This window comes from Carcharhinus amblyrhynchos, chromosome 10 (assembly GCF_965287045.1).
Source record: "Carcharhinus amblyrhynchos chromosome 10, sCarAmb.v2.hapA, whole genome shotgun sequence".
NCBI lineage: Eukaryota > Metazoa > Chordata > Chondrichthyes > Carcharhiniformes > Carcharhinidae > Carcharhinus > Carcharhinus amblyrhynchos.
Window position 1 is genome coordinate 64828485 of NC_137333.1, and position 16604 is coordinate 64845088.

The window sequence follows — 16604 nt, forward strand, 5'->3', positions numbered from 1 at the left end:
ACCATACTCACGCCCCCTACTCCCTCTATTATTGGGACATCCTCGGCCTCTTCCCTTACCTGTACCCTCTCCTTAACTTTAGGCCTCGTAACATCACCTACCCTCGCGCACCCCCCCCCCCCCCCCCCACCCCCCAATTAGTTTAAAGCCCTGTCTACAGTCCTCTTTACTCGATGAGCCAGCACTCTGGTCCCAGCACGGAAAGGGTCAAGAGCTTCAAGTTTAGGTGTCCAAATGACCAATAATCTGTCCTGGTCCCCCCATGCCGACACTATAGTTAAGAAATCCCAACGCCTCTACTTTCTCAGAAGACAAAGGAAATTTGGCATGTCAGTTGTGACTCTCACCAACTTTTACAGATGCACCATAGAAAGCATTATTTCTAGTTGTACCACAGCTTGGCATGGCTCCTGCTCTGCCCAAGACCACAAGAAACTACAAAAGGTTGCAAATGTAACCCAATCCATCACACAACCAGTCTCCCACCCACTGAATCTGTCTACATTTTCCGCTGCCTCGGCAAAGCAGCCAGCACAATTAAGGACCCCTCATGCACCCTGGGCATTCTCTTTTTCATCTTTCCATTCTTTTCCTTTAGGAAAAAGATACAAGAATCTGAGGTAATGTACCAACCAACTCAAGAACAGCTTCTTCCCTGCTTCTGTCAGACTTTTGGATGGAGTTACCTTGCATTAAGTTGATCTTTCTCTACACCCTAGCTATGACTGTAATACTACATTCTGCACTCTCTCATTTCCTTCTCTATGAATGGTATGTTTCGCCTGTATAGCATGCAAGAAACAATAGTTTTCACTGTATGTTAATACATATGACAATAAATCATGTGACAAAGATATGCAAGGCCAAAGGGAGTGATAAAGGGACAAGTAAAGAAACAAAAAGATGTTACCGAGGAGTGAATGGCAGGATAACTGCTGTCCAAAAAAGGTAAAGGAATGAGAGAGAAAAGAAAACAAACACTAAAACTAGATGCCAAAATTATGATCTAAAATTGTTGAACTCAACATCAATTCCAGAGGTTGTACAGTTGAAAGAAGAGATGCAGTCCCTTGAGCTTGTGTTGACTTCATTGGAGTACTGTAGCAAGCCAAGGTCAGAAAGGGCAGAGTGGAACAAATGGAAAATTAAAACGACAGGCAGCAGGAAGCTAGGGTAATGCTTGCACACTGAACAGGGGTGTCCAACAAAGCGGTCATGCAGTCTGAACAAAGAAAAGTGCAGTGCAGGATCAGGCCCTTTGGCCCTCCAAGCCTATGCTGAATTTTGTCTCACCAGTGTGGAGACCATATCTAGCATAGCAAATGCAGCATACTAAATTGAAAGTAAATTGCAATTTCACTTGAAAGGAATCGTCGAGAACTCAGAAGTTGAAATGGGAGGAGATAATAAGGTGATGCTTTGTCTGTGCTTGCAGGGAATATTGTTGTAGGAAAGAGGTGTGGGAGTTGACCAGGTTATCACAGAAGGAATGGTTTATTTGGAATTCTGGGAGGAAGGGGAAGATATATATGGTGCCAGTACCACATTGAAGGTGACGGAAATGACAGAACGACCCACTGAATATTGAGTGGAAGGTGAGGAAAAGCAGAACCTTAAAGCGAGATGGGGGAAGGGTCAAAAGCATAAATGTGTGGAAGAGAATGGACAGATCCAGGCCTGTCAACCACATTGGGAAAAATCCTTGGCTTATATAAAAGGTTAGCACGGTCAATGTACCTAATCAGCAAGTTTCGGACTGTGGGAAGAAACTGGAGCTCCCAGAGGAAACCAACACAGACACGAGGAGAACGTGCAGACTTTGCACAGTGATCCAACCCCGGAATCAAACCCAGGTCTCTGGCACTGAGGCAGCAGTGCTAACCATTGTGGCACGGTGCCAACCCCTAAACATGTTAGGAGCGCTGATACGAAAGATTGCTTCGTCAGAATAGTTAAAGTAGAGATGAAGAATTTTTATTTGATTTGTCACATGTAATACTATACAGTGAAAAGTGTTCTCTCTCGCGCACTATACAGATAAAGTATACCATTCATAGAATACATAGCAGTGAAGGAAAGGAGAGGATGCCGTTTATAGTGTCACAATCATAGCTGCGGTGTAGAGAAAGATCAGCTTAACATGAGATAATTCCATTCCAAAGTCTGATGGCAGCAAGGATGAAGCTATTCTTGATTCAGTTGGTACGTGACCTCAGACTTTTTCCTGACGGGTGAAAGCAGAAAGGAATGTGTCCTGGTGCGTAGTGTCCTTGATTATGCTAGCTGCCTTTTTGAGGCAGTGGGAAGTGTAGACGGAGTCAATGGACGGGAGGCTGGTTTGCACGATGGACTGGGTTACGTTCGCAACCCTTTGCAGTGTCTTGATCAAAGCAGGAGCCATACCAAGCTGTGATACAACCAGAAAGGATGCTTTCTATGGTGCATCTGTAAAAGTTGGAGAGAATTATAACAGAAATGCTGAGCTTTCTTAGCCTTCTGAGAAAGTAGAGGCATTGGTGGGCTCTCTTAACTATAGGTGTGGAGGGACCAGGACAGGTTGTTGGCAATCTGGACACCTAGAAACTTGAACTGAGAAAATAGAATGGAATCCTTAAAAGAAACAGGGCGTGAGGAGGTGTAGTCGAGTTAGCTGTTGCAGTCCAGGGACTTAGAGTGATTATTGGTTGATGGCTTATCCCAAGAAATGGAGATGTAAGTCAAGGAATGGAAAGGAAGAGGAGGCAAGTGGTTAGGATGGATCTTGTGAGGGTTTAAGGGAAAAACCAGAAAAAAATTGAGGAAATTTTTCAGCTCATATCAAGAGTAGGAAATGTCTCTAATACAGTTATCCATGTTATGGAAACAGAGGTGAGGTAGTGAGCACAAGGAGGCATGCAACAAAGATTATCCCACAATGAAGCAGGCATAGGTTAGACCCATGTGTGTACCCATAGCAACACCTTTTATTTGGAAGAGGTGTATGCAACTGACAGTGAAGTTGTTAACCATGAGAATAAGTTCAGCCAGGTGGGGACTCCATTCAAAAGTTCAGATCACCCTGGACTTATACATGATACATCATACAATAAATCTGAGCTGAAAATATATCTCTAGTCATTCAAATCCATTTAATGTCTCCACCCCTCATCAAGCCCACTTCTTCTATGAGACACCGTCTACACTCTTGATTCCCCTTTCCAATCCAACTCAAATAACTAACCTTTCATCCTAAAGCATTCAAACATGGCCCTTTCTCTTAATGCATGTTGTTTACATCAACTTTCCAGAACAGTGCTACCCTGCTTTTTACTCCCAGAAGACACTGATACTTTGCTTGAAAGGTTTGCTGTTGCTCAAGGTCTTTCAGACAAAAAGCTTGTCATTTTCTGTCGAAGGAAGTATAAATAGGTGGCCATTAATTACTTGACTAGCAAACAAATCACAGACTGTTTAGCAAAGTAAACAGTCCACCATGGATTTTACTTAGGGTTTGAGGGATGGTCAATCTGAAATGTTAAATCCATTCTTCCTTCCACAGATGCTACCCAACCTCCTGAGCATTTCCAGCAATTTTCTGTTTTGAATATGGGTTTTACTCCATTACTTTATTAGGTGGTTAAGTGTTGGCTGCCCAAGATCAAAGATAAAGCACCCATCCCACCAATTACCATCAGAAAAAAAAGCCCAGAGCTGTGCAAACCATGGCCTTAATTGTCTGACAGTACCAGCTTCATGAAAACAAAAATGATGATGAGCAAGGATTTAAAAAGCCCTGATATAATGCTTAGTAATATTTATCTTTTACCCAGTGGAGAATTGAAAGTTTCACAAGAAATTAAAATCAATCACTATAATGACAAAAAGAACCAAATACTAATCAAGCAATTAATTCAAATATAATTTTCAACAGAAGCTGCTCAGCACATGATGCACACTTTTATAAAATATTCAATTAGATCTTTCACTAATTTTAGTTCTGATTCCAAAGCTCAGGAGACGATTATAAGAGCAAATGCTTTGGTTCTAATGCCAGTGATTTGCGTTCGATTGCAGTGATTCAAGAAAGCAGCTCACCGTCATCTTCCCAAGGGCAAGTGGGGACAGGCAATGAATGCTGGCATAGCCAGCAGAGTCCACATCCCTTGAATTAATAAAAACAAATATCTACGATTCACTGAGTATCCAGAAATGGTCATGTCATGGAATCACACTATACAAGTTTGCTACTTACTGTCACCAATTTCTAGTAGTTTTCAGCTTTCCTGGGCTGTATTAATAGACTTTTTTTTGATTTCTTAAGCTGAACCAGTTGAGGCATAAAGAAAGCATTTCAAAAGACAAGTCTAGGTGTCTGCTGGGAAAGCTAATGCATTCCGATAGACAACCCAGCCAACAGAATAAACGTGAAATACCGAAGTACTATCATTTCTATTTGTTACAAACAAAATAGAGGAAAGCAACACTATTAACATGCTTTTCATACAGAAAATCTAATCTTAAATGTTGGTATAAAAGGAACTCAAATGATTTGACAGATAATGCAATGGAAATAAAAATGCTCACACGTAGCCAATGTACCAAGATTGCCCTTTTAACTACAGAAAGGCATTTAACATCAAATATAGGAAGGAATACATTTCCCCTCACCTGCCAAACCCAATATATTTACAACTAGGAAAAGATCCAGCTAAAATTAACACATTTCAACAGAGTAGCAGAGATAGGAATCTGGATCATCCAATTTCACAATGCTGCATTAAGTCAACAACAAATACAAACAGCTGATTTATGAGGCAAAGGAGGAACTGAGGATTGAAATGTCAATTTTTTGAAGTTGTATTTGATTCGAAATGCTTAATACTGACACTTAGTACAAGAAACATGAGCATCTCAACTTTGAGAGTAAATTCTTGGAGAATGTGCTGCAAAAGGAGGTAAAATACAAGAAATAATTTCAAGCTGTCATGTTAGATTGGCAATATGTTCTGTTGGCTGGGTTGTCTATTGGATTTCATTAGCATCTAGCTAATCTAGCTAACTTATGTTAACACAGAAGTTAGCAACAGGTGGGACAAGACGTAGTTGCACTTCAATGGAATGTCATATGTACATATATCAATTAGTCAATGCTACAGCATTAACTCATGACTGTATTTGGAGTTGGCAAATTGCTAACCACCATCCTCCCACCTACCCAAAGTTGGGATTTTCAACATATTAGAATGGAGGTATCGTACAGAAGTCTATTTCCCAAAAGGGAGAGGAAGAATTCATCCGAGGAAGAGCCATTTGTAGAATGCACCAGCACATTTCCTAACATTTGTTTAGAATGCCGCCAGTGGAAACCTGGTATCAGGTTGCTTGCTCATCCTTGGTTGCAGCCCATACATAGTCCATGGACAGGAAAATACTCTCAAATTCAAGTTAAAATAAAAAACATGTATTATCTCCAGAATGCGTTAGATATCTTTTGAGTATTCACTGAAGTGTTAAATAAAGATAGAATTTGTGGTGCCATGTGCAATGATATTTTCTTATGGAAAATGTAATGTGGTTTTATGTATTACCTGTTCACATATGATAAGATATAAATAGCCATATCATGGAACAGAACAGGATAGGGTAATTTACAAAATTCTCAAACCCTTTACATATGGGAAACATATGCAATAGTTTATTTTCTTTTACATTGTTAGGGCAGCTTGTTTCTTTTGGCTAAAAGTCACTTAGCATTCATGCACTTCAATAATAATGTTCTGGTTGGTTCCTGAGCTTCGTGGGGTGATGGGAGAGGTGGGGGGTTAATTTTTTGTGGAAATACAGGATAAAAACTTGAGGGAGTAAAAATGTTCAGGTTACAAAGAAAATGTGCTTTTCTCATCAAGGTCTACAATGCAATGAAATGCAGCAGACTTTTGGCAGAAATGCTGCATTGCACTAATACAATTTATTCATTCCCATTGCTTCAACAGACTTTAGAACAATATGTTTTCTTTGATTCTTAAGCAAATCCTGTGGGGGAAAAGGATTGCTTTTAAACTGCTGCCTGCCCATATATTAAAAATGTTTTCAAAATATATTGCATAATTACATATTTAAGACCTTATCATAAATTCTTACCTGCATATTCATAAAACCAAGCTAGGCACTTTTTGCTTGAAAAACTGTCATCATTTATTAATCTAGATGCCGTCTGTACTCTACAGAAACTTAAAAGACAAAAACTGATCAGGGAACCATTTTCAATAAAATGTAAGCTTAACTCTAGTCCTTGCTTTCCAAGCATTCTGGTAATAAAATTCTGCAGCTTTTAGCATGATGGCAATTGTCTTTCCAAACATTTGCTATTCAAACATCTCATTCTTACATAATTAAAAGTAGAAGAATTAATATCAGAAAGATTAAAACTAAGATTTGGTAGCAGTAGTGTGATCAAGTTGTTTCTCAAGCTGAGATACATTTTTTTGCATACATAGTTAAATGTACATTAGGCACTTTCAGATAAAGACAACCCTTATAAAAAAATTTGCCCAACCAAAATACAGCACAATTCCATGCCAGGCTATTATGTGAATTAGTTTGAGCTTTCCAATGAGAACAAGAAAATGCTAACAATGTGCTCAATTTTTTTTCTACAAAGTAATCAACTGAAAACATTGTTCGACCTCAAATTACTAATGTCAGCATTTTTACACTCAAAACAACCAACTTCTTCCTAGGCTTACAACAGGCTTATATTGAACACATCAAATGGAGAGATTGAAAATGCTCCATTTTTTTTTCATATCCATTCATGGGGTATGGGCACTGGCTAGGCCTGCTTTTATTGCTCATCCCTTATTGCTTTCAAGGTGGTGGTGGTGTCCTGCCTTCTTAAACCGCTGCAGTCCATGTGTTGTAGGAACATCCACAGTGCTGTTAGGGAGTTCTAGGATTTTGACCAAGTGACAGTGAAAGAATAACGATATAGTTTCAAGTCAGGATGGTGTGTGACATGAAGAGGAACTCGCAGGTATTGGTTTTCCTATGCATCTGCTGCCCTTATCCTTCTAGGTGATAGAGGTGACAGGTTTGGAAGATGCTGCCAAAGGAGCCTCGAGATCCTGCACTGCATCTTGTAAATGGTGCACACTGCTGCCAATGTGCATCAGTGTGGAAGGAGTGAACGTTTATTGGGGTGGATAGGGATCTATTACAAACTGAAATATCTTTGAATTTAGTCCTGGGTCTTTAATTGCATTAAAGTCACTATATAAATGCAAGTTGTCACAGTTTAAAAAACCTTAAATAAGACATATCTGCAGAGACATTTAAGCTATAATAATGCAATGAAAAGTCTAAATTTTAAATCCACTTGAGTAAACAAAACATTGGAAAACATTAGTGTGGAAATCCAACCAAACAAAAAGTCTTAATCCAAAAAGGTACCCACCTGCTTATTCTACATTTTTTCATGCTGGCGTCTTCTGACCCTGAAGATTTTCTCTTTTTCTTAACAGGCATCTTGTGGGCACACCAAAAGACAGAACAGGTGCACTGAGAGGAGCTATCTGCAACAATTTACAGCTTAGTCAGTTACAAGCTTAACACAGCCTCTTACTCCATAAACTATTGAGGAACATAGGAACAGAAGTTGGCCATTTAGCTTCTTGAGCTTCAAGATGATCATGACTGAACTCAAGATACTTAACTTGGTTCCCATATCTCTTAGCACTACTAACAGATTTTTGTTCATCAACCTTAGATTTGAAATTAACTATTGATCTAGTATCAAATTGAGGTTTGTGGGAGAAGTGTTTCAAACTTTTATCCCCCAGTATGTAGAGTATTTGCTAATTCCACTCTTGAAAGATGTGGCTCTTAATTTAAGACTGGGGGCTACAGTCCTAGACTCCCCAACCAATAAATTTAGCTCATAGAAACTTTGATCAAACCAATCCTTTATTTTTGTTTGCGTATTGTCTCCTTATATTGCTAAACACTGAAATCCAAATATCATTCTGGTCAACCTATGTGGTGTTTCCTCCAACATCAATTTACCCTTGTTCTTGTGCAGGACCCAGAGCTACTCAGTACTCTAGATATGGTGTAAGCAGAGCTTTGAATAGCTGAAGCATGCCTTTTACCTCTTGTGCTCTATTCCTCTAGATATAAATGCCAATATTACATTAGTCTGTTTTATTATTGCATACTTGCTCATGACATTTTAATGACTATATCACTGGATCTCACCCCATTTGGGCTCTGTTTCCAGCATGTTCTCTGTTAAAACGTATCCTGTTCTATCCTTTTTTGGGTCCAGAGTGGGTGATGTCACATTTGCTTCAGTTTTGCCCATTTATTTTCTGCAAATTTCTCAGCACCCTTGATAAATCTCAACTCACCATGCCCTTCTTTTCCTCAAGTTAATTGGACCATAAATTCTTCACGTCACTCCATAGCAACTTACCTTTGCTTAAAATGGAAAGTGACCATCCTGACTCAGGCTGAGTGAGACTGAAAAAAATGAAGCATGGCCATGACTTTAGTAGTGAAGTATCAAAGGACTTGAGTGAAGGACATGCCCACTTTTGACAGCATTAGCAAGTCAGTTGGAAAATCCCATTGAAACAGAGAAGGTAAGCTTCTATGGTAATTGACTATGATGTGAAGGTTCGGGCATGGGTGTTGTCAAACATCAGGGGTGTGTGGGCAGGGACATGGGGCTGGGCTGGGTCAAGGGGCTTCGGTTGGTCTTGGTCAAGTGGGGGGAATACTATGGGAGGGGCACCTGGGGTGGTTGGCCTGGATCAGGTGCGGTGGATCAGGGGGGTATCCCCTGCAGGACTCAGTCTTTAAAATAGTTACTCTGAAGTTTGAAGTGTTTTTATCCGTCTAATTCTTTCAGAATAACTGAGTGCAAAATTGGCAGAACCACCCAAAGTTAGTGATCTACAATACTTTGTTGGATGGTTCCCAGCACAGTGCATTGGTTAGAGGAAGCTTTTGGACAATTGATAGGTAAACCCTTACATAGAAACTTCAAAGAGGGATTCTCCAGTGCATCTTTGAGGTAGCCCCCAGTTCCGATGCTGGTGAGCCAGGAAACTATGGCATTGTCTTCTAAGCTTCCCCAAGTCAATCCCAGAGTAAACTCACCAACCCGTTTACACAGCCACTTCCTTGACCTTGCCATTGCATGTAGTCTTTCTAGTCCCATTTTATCTGCACAAGACTATCACTGATAACATCCTTGTACCATTCACCACGCACATTCCAATCTTATCCTGCTTGTCTCATTCTTGGGAAAAAATTATCCTGCAATTCACATAACAGCACTCTTAAAATCCCAACTATCCAGTCTTCAGCCCTCTGTCAACCACTTTTCCACAGCTACTGATTTTCTCAACTGCATCCTGATCTCCACCTTTGATATCCTAGTCGCCAATAAAACTTTACTTGCTCCACAGCGGCTATTCACCAGTATTGCCCTCATCTCAACTTCCTTATGTCCAAGAGACAGAGACTTGAAAAGACATGATGGCAGTGATTAGCATTGCTACCTCACAGCACCAGGGACCTGGGTTCAATTCTGGCCTCATGTCTGCATGGGTTTCCTCCCACAGTCCAAAGATGTGTGGGTTAGATTGATTGGCCATGCTAAATTGACCCCAATGTCAGGGGGTTAAGCAGCTTAAATATCTGGGTTATGGGAACAGTACTTGGGTGGGATTGTGGTCAGTGCAGACCTGATAGGCCAAATGACCTCCTTCTACACTGTAGGAATTCTGTGATTCTATGAACTGATTTAGCCATTCACTGTCAGATCTGGCTGGACCACTTGAACATCAGTCAGGTCCAGCTCTCGTCTGCTGAAACTGTTCACTGTTCTAGGATCATTTCTGGAATGCAAAAATAATCCCTAGCTTCCTTTTTTTGCTCTGGCAAACTGCTCATCTCCAATTATTGTGATGAGTTCATGAACTTCTTTGTCCTAAGATTGAGATATTCTGATCAGCTACCTCTCCCACATCCTTCCCTTCCACTAACCAACCTGCTCAAGCTGCCTTTAGAACTCACCCCGCTCTGGCCCTGAGCTTGCATCTTTCTCTTCTACCTCTGCCGGGTCCTCTCCAACTTATCTTGTCCTTGAGACTTACCTCTTATTGCCTTGATCCTATTCTCAAAAAACTGATCAGCCAACTTCTCCTTCTAGCCATGTTAGCCGATATTGTAAATGATTCTCTCACTTTAGTTGTCGACCTATTCTCTTTTAAATCTGCTGTCATCACCTCTTCCTCAAAACAATCAACCCGTGACCCATTGTCCTTGCAAACTACAGTGTCATCTCCAACTTTCCTCAAGTCCTTGAATGTGTTGTCACCTCTCTAATCTGTTCCCATCATTCGTGGAACTCTATGTTTGAATCCCTCCAATCAGGTTTCCGCTCCTGCCACAGTACCGAAACAGCTCTTATGAAGTCACAAATGACATCTTATGTGACTGTGACAAAGGTAAACTTTCCCTCCTTGTCCTTCTCAACTTGTCTGCTGCTTTTCACATGGTTGCCACACCATCCCCTGCCAACACCTCTCGATTGTCATTCAGCTGGGTGGGATTACTCTCAATTTGGTTCCATTCTTATCTATTTAATCATAGCTAAAGAATTACCAGTATTGAATTCTCTTCCTGCTCCTGCATCATTACGTCTTGTATCCCAAGGGTTTACCCTTGGTACCCTCCTTGTTCTCATCTACAGGTTTCCTGTCAGTGACATCATCTGAAGACAGTGTTAGTTTTTATGTATACTGATGACACCCACTTCTACCTCACCACCACTGCTTTTGACCTCCTCCACACTTGCTAAATTAATCAGGCAACTTATATAACATTGGGACCAGATGAACAGAAACCTACAATTTAATAAAGGGAAGACTGAAGCCATTCTTTTTGGCCCCTGCTCCAAATTCCATTCCCTAGACTCCATCCCTTTCTCTGGCAACAGTCATAAGCCAGTCTGCCAGCAACCTTGATTCTGATCCCTGTAATTTCGCCCAGCCCACAACCTTTTAAGATATCCACACTATTCTAATTCTGTCCTCCCAATTATAATTGTTTCACCACCAAATGGCCTCAGACCCAAGTTTTGGAATACTGCTCTACAACTCTACTTCATTTTCTTCCTCTAATACACTCCTCAGAATTTTCCTTTTGATCAAACTTTCAGTCATCTGACCTAATACCCTCCATGTGGCTTGGTGTCATACTTTGTTTGATAATTCCCCTGTGAAGCACCTTAGGATGTTTCATTACGTTTGAGGCATCACACAAATATAAATTGTTGTTTTCCGATATTTTTTGTTTTAATTGATTCTGTTGAGCCCCTATTCCTGATTCAGTTAGTTTCCTTGGAATGTCTGGCATGCTGACCCTATCCGCTACTGCAAAAACTGATGAAGTAATAATGTATGTCTTTGCTTAGTTTCAGCGACAATATAATCATGACAAACTGAAGGGGCCTAGGACCACTTCTGCTTTGTCACCCCTGTGGTTCTATCATTTCCATTTGCCAGGATGCTCAATTTTTTTTTAAGTTTCTGTATGCATTTTATGTTGTTTCTTCCCTTTCGTTGTCCATTTTTTGTAAAGCATAGCCCTTGCCCATTAGGATTATAAACAGGTTCTGCATCACAAATTCTGTTTTGATACCTCCAATAAACACCTTCTATTGTTTTGCCAATTAACAAATGATTGGCACAGTGGCTGCTACTGTTGTTTTACAGCACCAGGGACCCAGTCCGATTCTGGCCTTGTGGAGTATGCACATTCTCCCCACTTTTGCGTGGATTTCCTCCGGGTGCTCAGGTTTCTTCCCAGTCAAAAGAGGTGCAGGTTAGGTGGCTTGACTGTGCTAAACTGACCCAGAGATATTCAGTATTGAGTGGATTAGCTACAAGACATGCACGGGGTTACAGGGATAAGGCGGATGGATGTTAGGCCTGGGTAGGATGCCCTTTTGGAGAATCAGTGCAGATTTAATGGGCTGATTGGCCTCCTTCTGCATTGTGACGCTTCTGTGAAAACAGACTTGCCCAGTTTATCCAGTGGGAAATCTATCTCACCTTTCTGAAATCAGCTTACTTAAAAATAGAATCTTAATAATTGCTTTTTGTTTCTCCCTTTAACCATGCTAAATTTGATCGGACTATGAATGTCCATGCATCATTAGATTGTTAATAGAATCTGGGTAATTGCTCATTCAGAAATCTAACAGGACAGGTCCCCTTGTTGGCTCTTGGGCATCCTGCTATTCCAGACATAAAAAACTCACTACTTTTCAGAGATCTACTTGGCCTAATTGAGATGAAAGTTAGGTCCTCAACCAACCAATCAAAACCACTCCGTCGTTGCCACGTGCTTAATGTAATCATTTAGAGAAGCTAACATTCGCAACTACTAGATATCCTGTAAGCTATTCTTGCTTCAGTCTCAAGCCCTTTCCTATTTCTCACTTCTATCCAGAAAGTCTCTTCTGCTTTCTCATCACTCACTATATCCTCTCAACATGGAAACGCTTCCATCCTCAGTCACTAAGGTTACTCCCAATCACTCTGCCATTTTTCCCCACCTTTCCTGTTGTGCTTAAAGGCTAGTCCTGAGTCATGCAACCCTGCCTCAGAGGGTATGACATGGTAGCCATTATTAAACTGAATTTGCACCTGTAATTTGTTAAAACTCTTAATTTAGGCCACAGACTCCAATCTATCATTCTCCAGTAATATTTTATTGATATTTCTTACCTTGCTGTCCTGGTATAATGATTTTAGATTTTTACCTTTATCTGTGGTGCCATGGCCCAGCTCCTGTTAACGCCTCTCTTTTTCATCATAGAATCATCAGCTATCCCACCACCTGAACTCTCTCCATTCATTTACCTATCCTCACTCCCAATCCAGTTACTATTTTAAAAAAAAGCTCTAATTTTCTTGTGCCCTCCAAACAGTGCCTTTTGCCTACTCCTTATGTTCTCAGTCCCAGCAGGGATCATATGATTGGATCCACTCCTTCCAATATCTTTTTAAGCATATTTAAGATGCCACTCACTGGCATCAGGTAGACAGATTTGACTTTGTTTACAAAGAATACTATCTGATCCTATAATTATCGTATGTCCTGCAATTACCACTTCAGCTTCACCTCTTGTCCCTCCTCTTCTGACAGCTGGAATGTTTTTATTGCACTTACCTATACTTTGATCACCGTGGCCATTCAGATCTTCTGTCAAATTCTAAGGCAAACACAACAGGAAAAACTAGTGATAATAGATACTTCCCAATGGCATTATAATTACACACATGCATAATTTTTTATATTTGTGTCACAAGTAGGCTTACATTGACATTGCAACGAAGTTACTGTGAAAATCCATAAGTGGCCACATGCCGGTGCCTGGGCAGCACAGTGATAACAACAAAGAACAAAACCAGCCCGGGAAACAGGCCCTTCGGCCCAACAAGCCCGCGCCGCCATCTCAACACCACCAGTCCACCTCTCTACCCATGACCCCTATCTAATGTTTTATGGCCATCCAGATTGAGGGAAACTGATTTAGGGACAATTTATTCCTGCCAATCAGCCTAACAGCACATCTTTGGGGTGTGGGAGGAAACCGGAGCACCCGGAGAAAACCCACGCAAGCACGGGGAGAATGCGCAAACTCCCACAGACACTGGCCCAAATCCATGTGTCTGCACAGCAATCAGCGATAGTCACTGAGCTGTCGTCTTGCCCAGTATCTTGTCCAGTTTAGGCACACACTAACGACATGAAGCACTAGGCCAATCTCGAACAACCAAGAGCAGCCCCAGTACGACCCATCTCGTGTATGCCCCTCGTTGGGCACGAGGTGGACCGACTTAGAACCTGTGAATGAAAAGAGAAAAAACATTATCACCATACTTTACCCATTTACATTACCAGGGACGCCCCAATGCTAATAACCCTTATTTAAAAGGTTCTCCTATATCCACCCATCTCCAACTCAGTCGTGTGCCTGTTTAAGTTACTCTTAACGGACTCTAGCGGGTTTGCCTCCACCACCTTACTTGGCAGAGCATTCCATACCCCACTACCCTGTGTGTGGAAAAACCTCCCTCTAATATCTGTGTTGTACCACTCCCCCCTCACCTTAAGTCCATGGCCCCTTGTCCTACGTGTCTCTATTATAGGAAATAGCTTACCTCTGTTTACTCTATCTATACCCTTCATAATCGTATATACCTCTATTAGATCCCCCCTCAGTCGGCGTCTTTCAAGGGAAAAGAGCCCCAATTTCTTCAATTTTTCCTCATACCCCAGTCCTTCCATACCAGCCAACATCCTGGTAAACCTCCTCTGCACTCTCTCCAGTGTCTCCATGTCCTTCCGGTAGTAAGGCGATCAGAACTGTACGCAGTACTCCAAATGCGGCCTAACCAACGTTCTGTACAACTGCAACATTAGACTCCAGCTCTTATATTCTATACCCCTTCCTATAAAGGCTAACATACCATAGGCTTTCTTCACCACACTCTCCACTTGCACTGCCACCTTCAAAGACTTGTGCACTTGCACCCCCAGGTCTCGCTGCGACTCTACACACCTTACAGGCTTACCCTTTATCATATAACTTCCCCCTACATGTGAGGCAGCAGTGATTAGCACTGCTGCCTCACAGTACCAGAGACCTGCGCTCAATTCCTGGCTTGGGTCACTCTGCGTGGAGTTTGCACATTCTCCCCATGACTGTTTGGGTTTCCTCCCACAGTCCAAAGAAGTGCAAGTTAGGTGGATTGGCCATGCTAAATTGCCCCTTAGTATTAGGGGAACTAGTTAGAGTAAATGCATGGGGTTATGGGGATCAGGCCTGAGTGGGATATGGCTGTGCAGACGCGATAGGCTGAATGGCCTTCTTCTGCACTGTATGATTCTATGTACACTCAGGGAGAATTGATAACGGAAGGAGTATTAACTGTTCAAATCAACTTGTAGGAGGATGAAAAAAGGTCCCAATTTATTGCTAGATCCATCAGTTGAGCATTCCAATCACTCTTACTGTGCTGTCCTGGCAAAACGTTATTGCTGTATATAGTCACTTCAAATGAAGTGAGGGCTGCCTGTGTACAATATTAGCACTATTTAAAAAGGCAGAAAATTGAAATCAGAAAGTTTGCAATTTTTAATCTCTTGACATTGGTTGGAACACTAGAAAATGCCTTGACAACATATATAGAAATGCATAACTTGTTTTGCAAGTATTTATATTGAAGATTACATTTCATTACTCTTCAATGGATTAAATAGAGAAACCGTTCCCATTGCAGCAGAGTTGAGAATCAGAGGACAGTGATTGGCAAAAGAGCCAAAGGCAACATGAGGAGAATCATTTTTCTTTGCAGTGAGCTGTTATGATCTGAAAAGCACTGCCAGAAAAGGATGGTGGAAGTAAATTCAATCATGACTGACAAAAGGGAAGTGGATAAGCAACTGAAGGGAAAAACAATTGGAGGCGGGGAAATTCAGGAGAGTGGAACCAGTTGAATAGCTCTTGCCAAGATGAGCAACACAGGCTGAAGTTTGTGCTGTAACTATTCTGTGATTCTATTTTATGACAGTTTTCTTGGTAACGTAACTGGACATCAATTTTTCCAATGAACCTGATCCTGTCCTCAGCAAAACTTTTAATTATATAGTGTCTTTGATATAAAGGAAGGAAGGACTATTACTTACGGGACGAAAAATTGCAGCAGGCGACGGTGCAGAGGGACCTCGGGATCCTTGTGCATGAGTCGCAAAAACCCAGCTTGCAGGTGCAACAGGTGGTCAGGAAGGCGAATGGGATGCTGGCCTTCATAGCGAGGGGGATTGAATATAAAAGTAGGGAGGTCTTGCTGCAGCTGTATAGGGCATTGGTGAGGCCGCAACTGGAGTACTGTGTGCATTTTTGGGCGCTGCACCTGCGCAAAGATATTTTGGCCTTGGAGGGAGTGCAGAGGAGGTTTACTAGGCTGATACCGGAGTTGAGGGGGTTGAGCTATGAGGAGAGGCTGAATAAACTGGGCTTGTACTCGTTAGAGTTTAGAAGAATGAGGGGAGATCTCATTGAGACGTATAAGATGATGAATGGGATGGATAGGATAGAGGTGGAAAGACTCTTCCTGCTCAAAAAAGACAGTAGGACTAGGGGGCACAGCCTCAAGATAAAAGGGGGGCGGTTTAGAACGGAGTTGAGGAGGAACTTCTTCACTCAAAGGGTGGTGAATCTCTGGAATTCTCTGCCCGTTGAAGTGGTGGAGGCTGCCTCGCTAAATATTTTTAAGACGCGGGTTGATGGGTTTTTGATGGGAGAGGGGATTAAGGGTTATGGGGAGAGGGCGGGAAAGTGGAACTGAGCAGCGACAGATCAGCCACGATCTTATTGAATGGCGGGGCAGGCTCGAAGGGCTGGATGGCCTACTCCTGCTCCTATTTCTTATGTTCTTATAAAACACCTTCAAGTGCCTCTCAGGAGTATTACAAAGCAAAATTCGACAAAACCACATAGGACAATATTAGGGCAGATGGGCAAGAGCTTGGTCACTAAGACA

The 16604-nt window shown here is 41.6% G+C and overlaps 1 protein-coding gene across 3 annotated transcripts in view; it reads right to left on the reverse strand.

Moving 5' to 3' along the window:
- Window positions 1–16604, reverse strand: part of dcun1d5 (DCN1, defective in cullin neddylation 1, domain containing 5 (S. cerevisiae)) — a 34290-nt gene that overhangs the window by 13531 nt on the left and 4155 nt on the right. For 2 of the 3 annotated variants that reach the window (XM_080197212.1, XM_080197213.1), the window contains exons 3-5: window positions 13225–13267; window positions 7433–7550; window positions 6121–6209 (exon numbers count right to left, since the gene is read on the reverse strand). In XM_080197212.1, coding sequence (XP_080053338.1) covers window positions 6121–6209; window positions 7433–7503 — 160 coding nt within the window. In that variant the 5' untranslated portion in view covers window positions 7504–7550; window positions 13225–13267. The remainder of the gene's footprint in view (window positions 1–6120; window positions 6210–7432; window positions 7551–13224; window positions 13268–16604) is intronic. The other variant, XM_080197214.1, reaches the window with a different exon arrangement.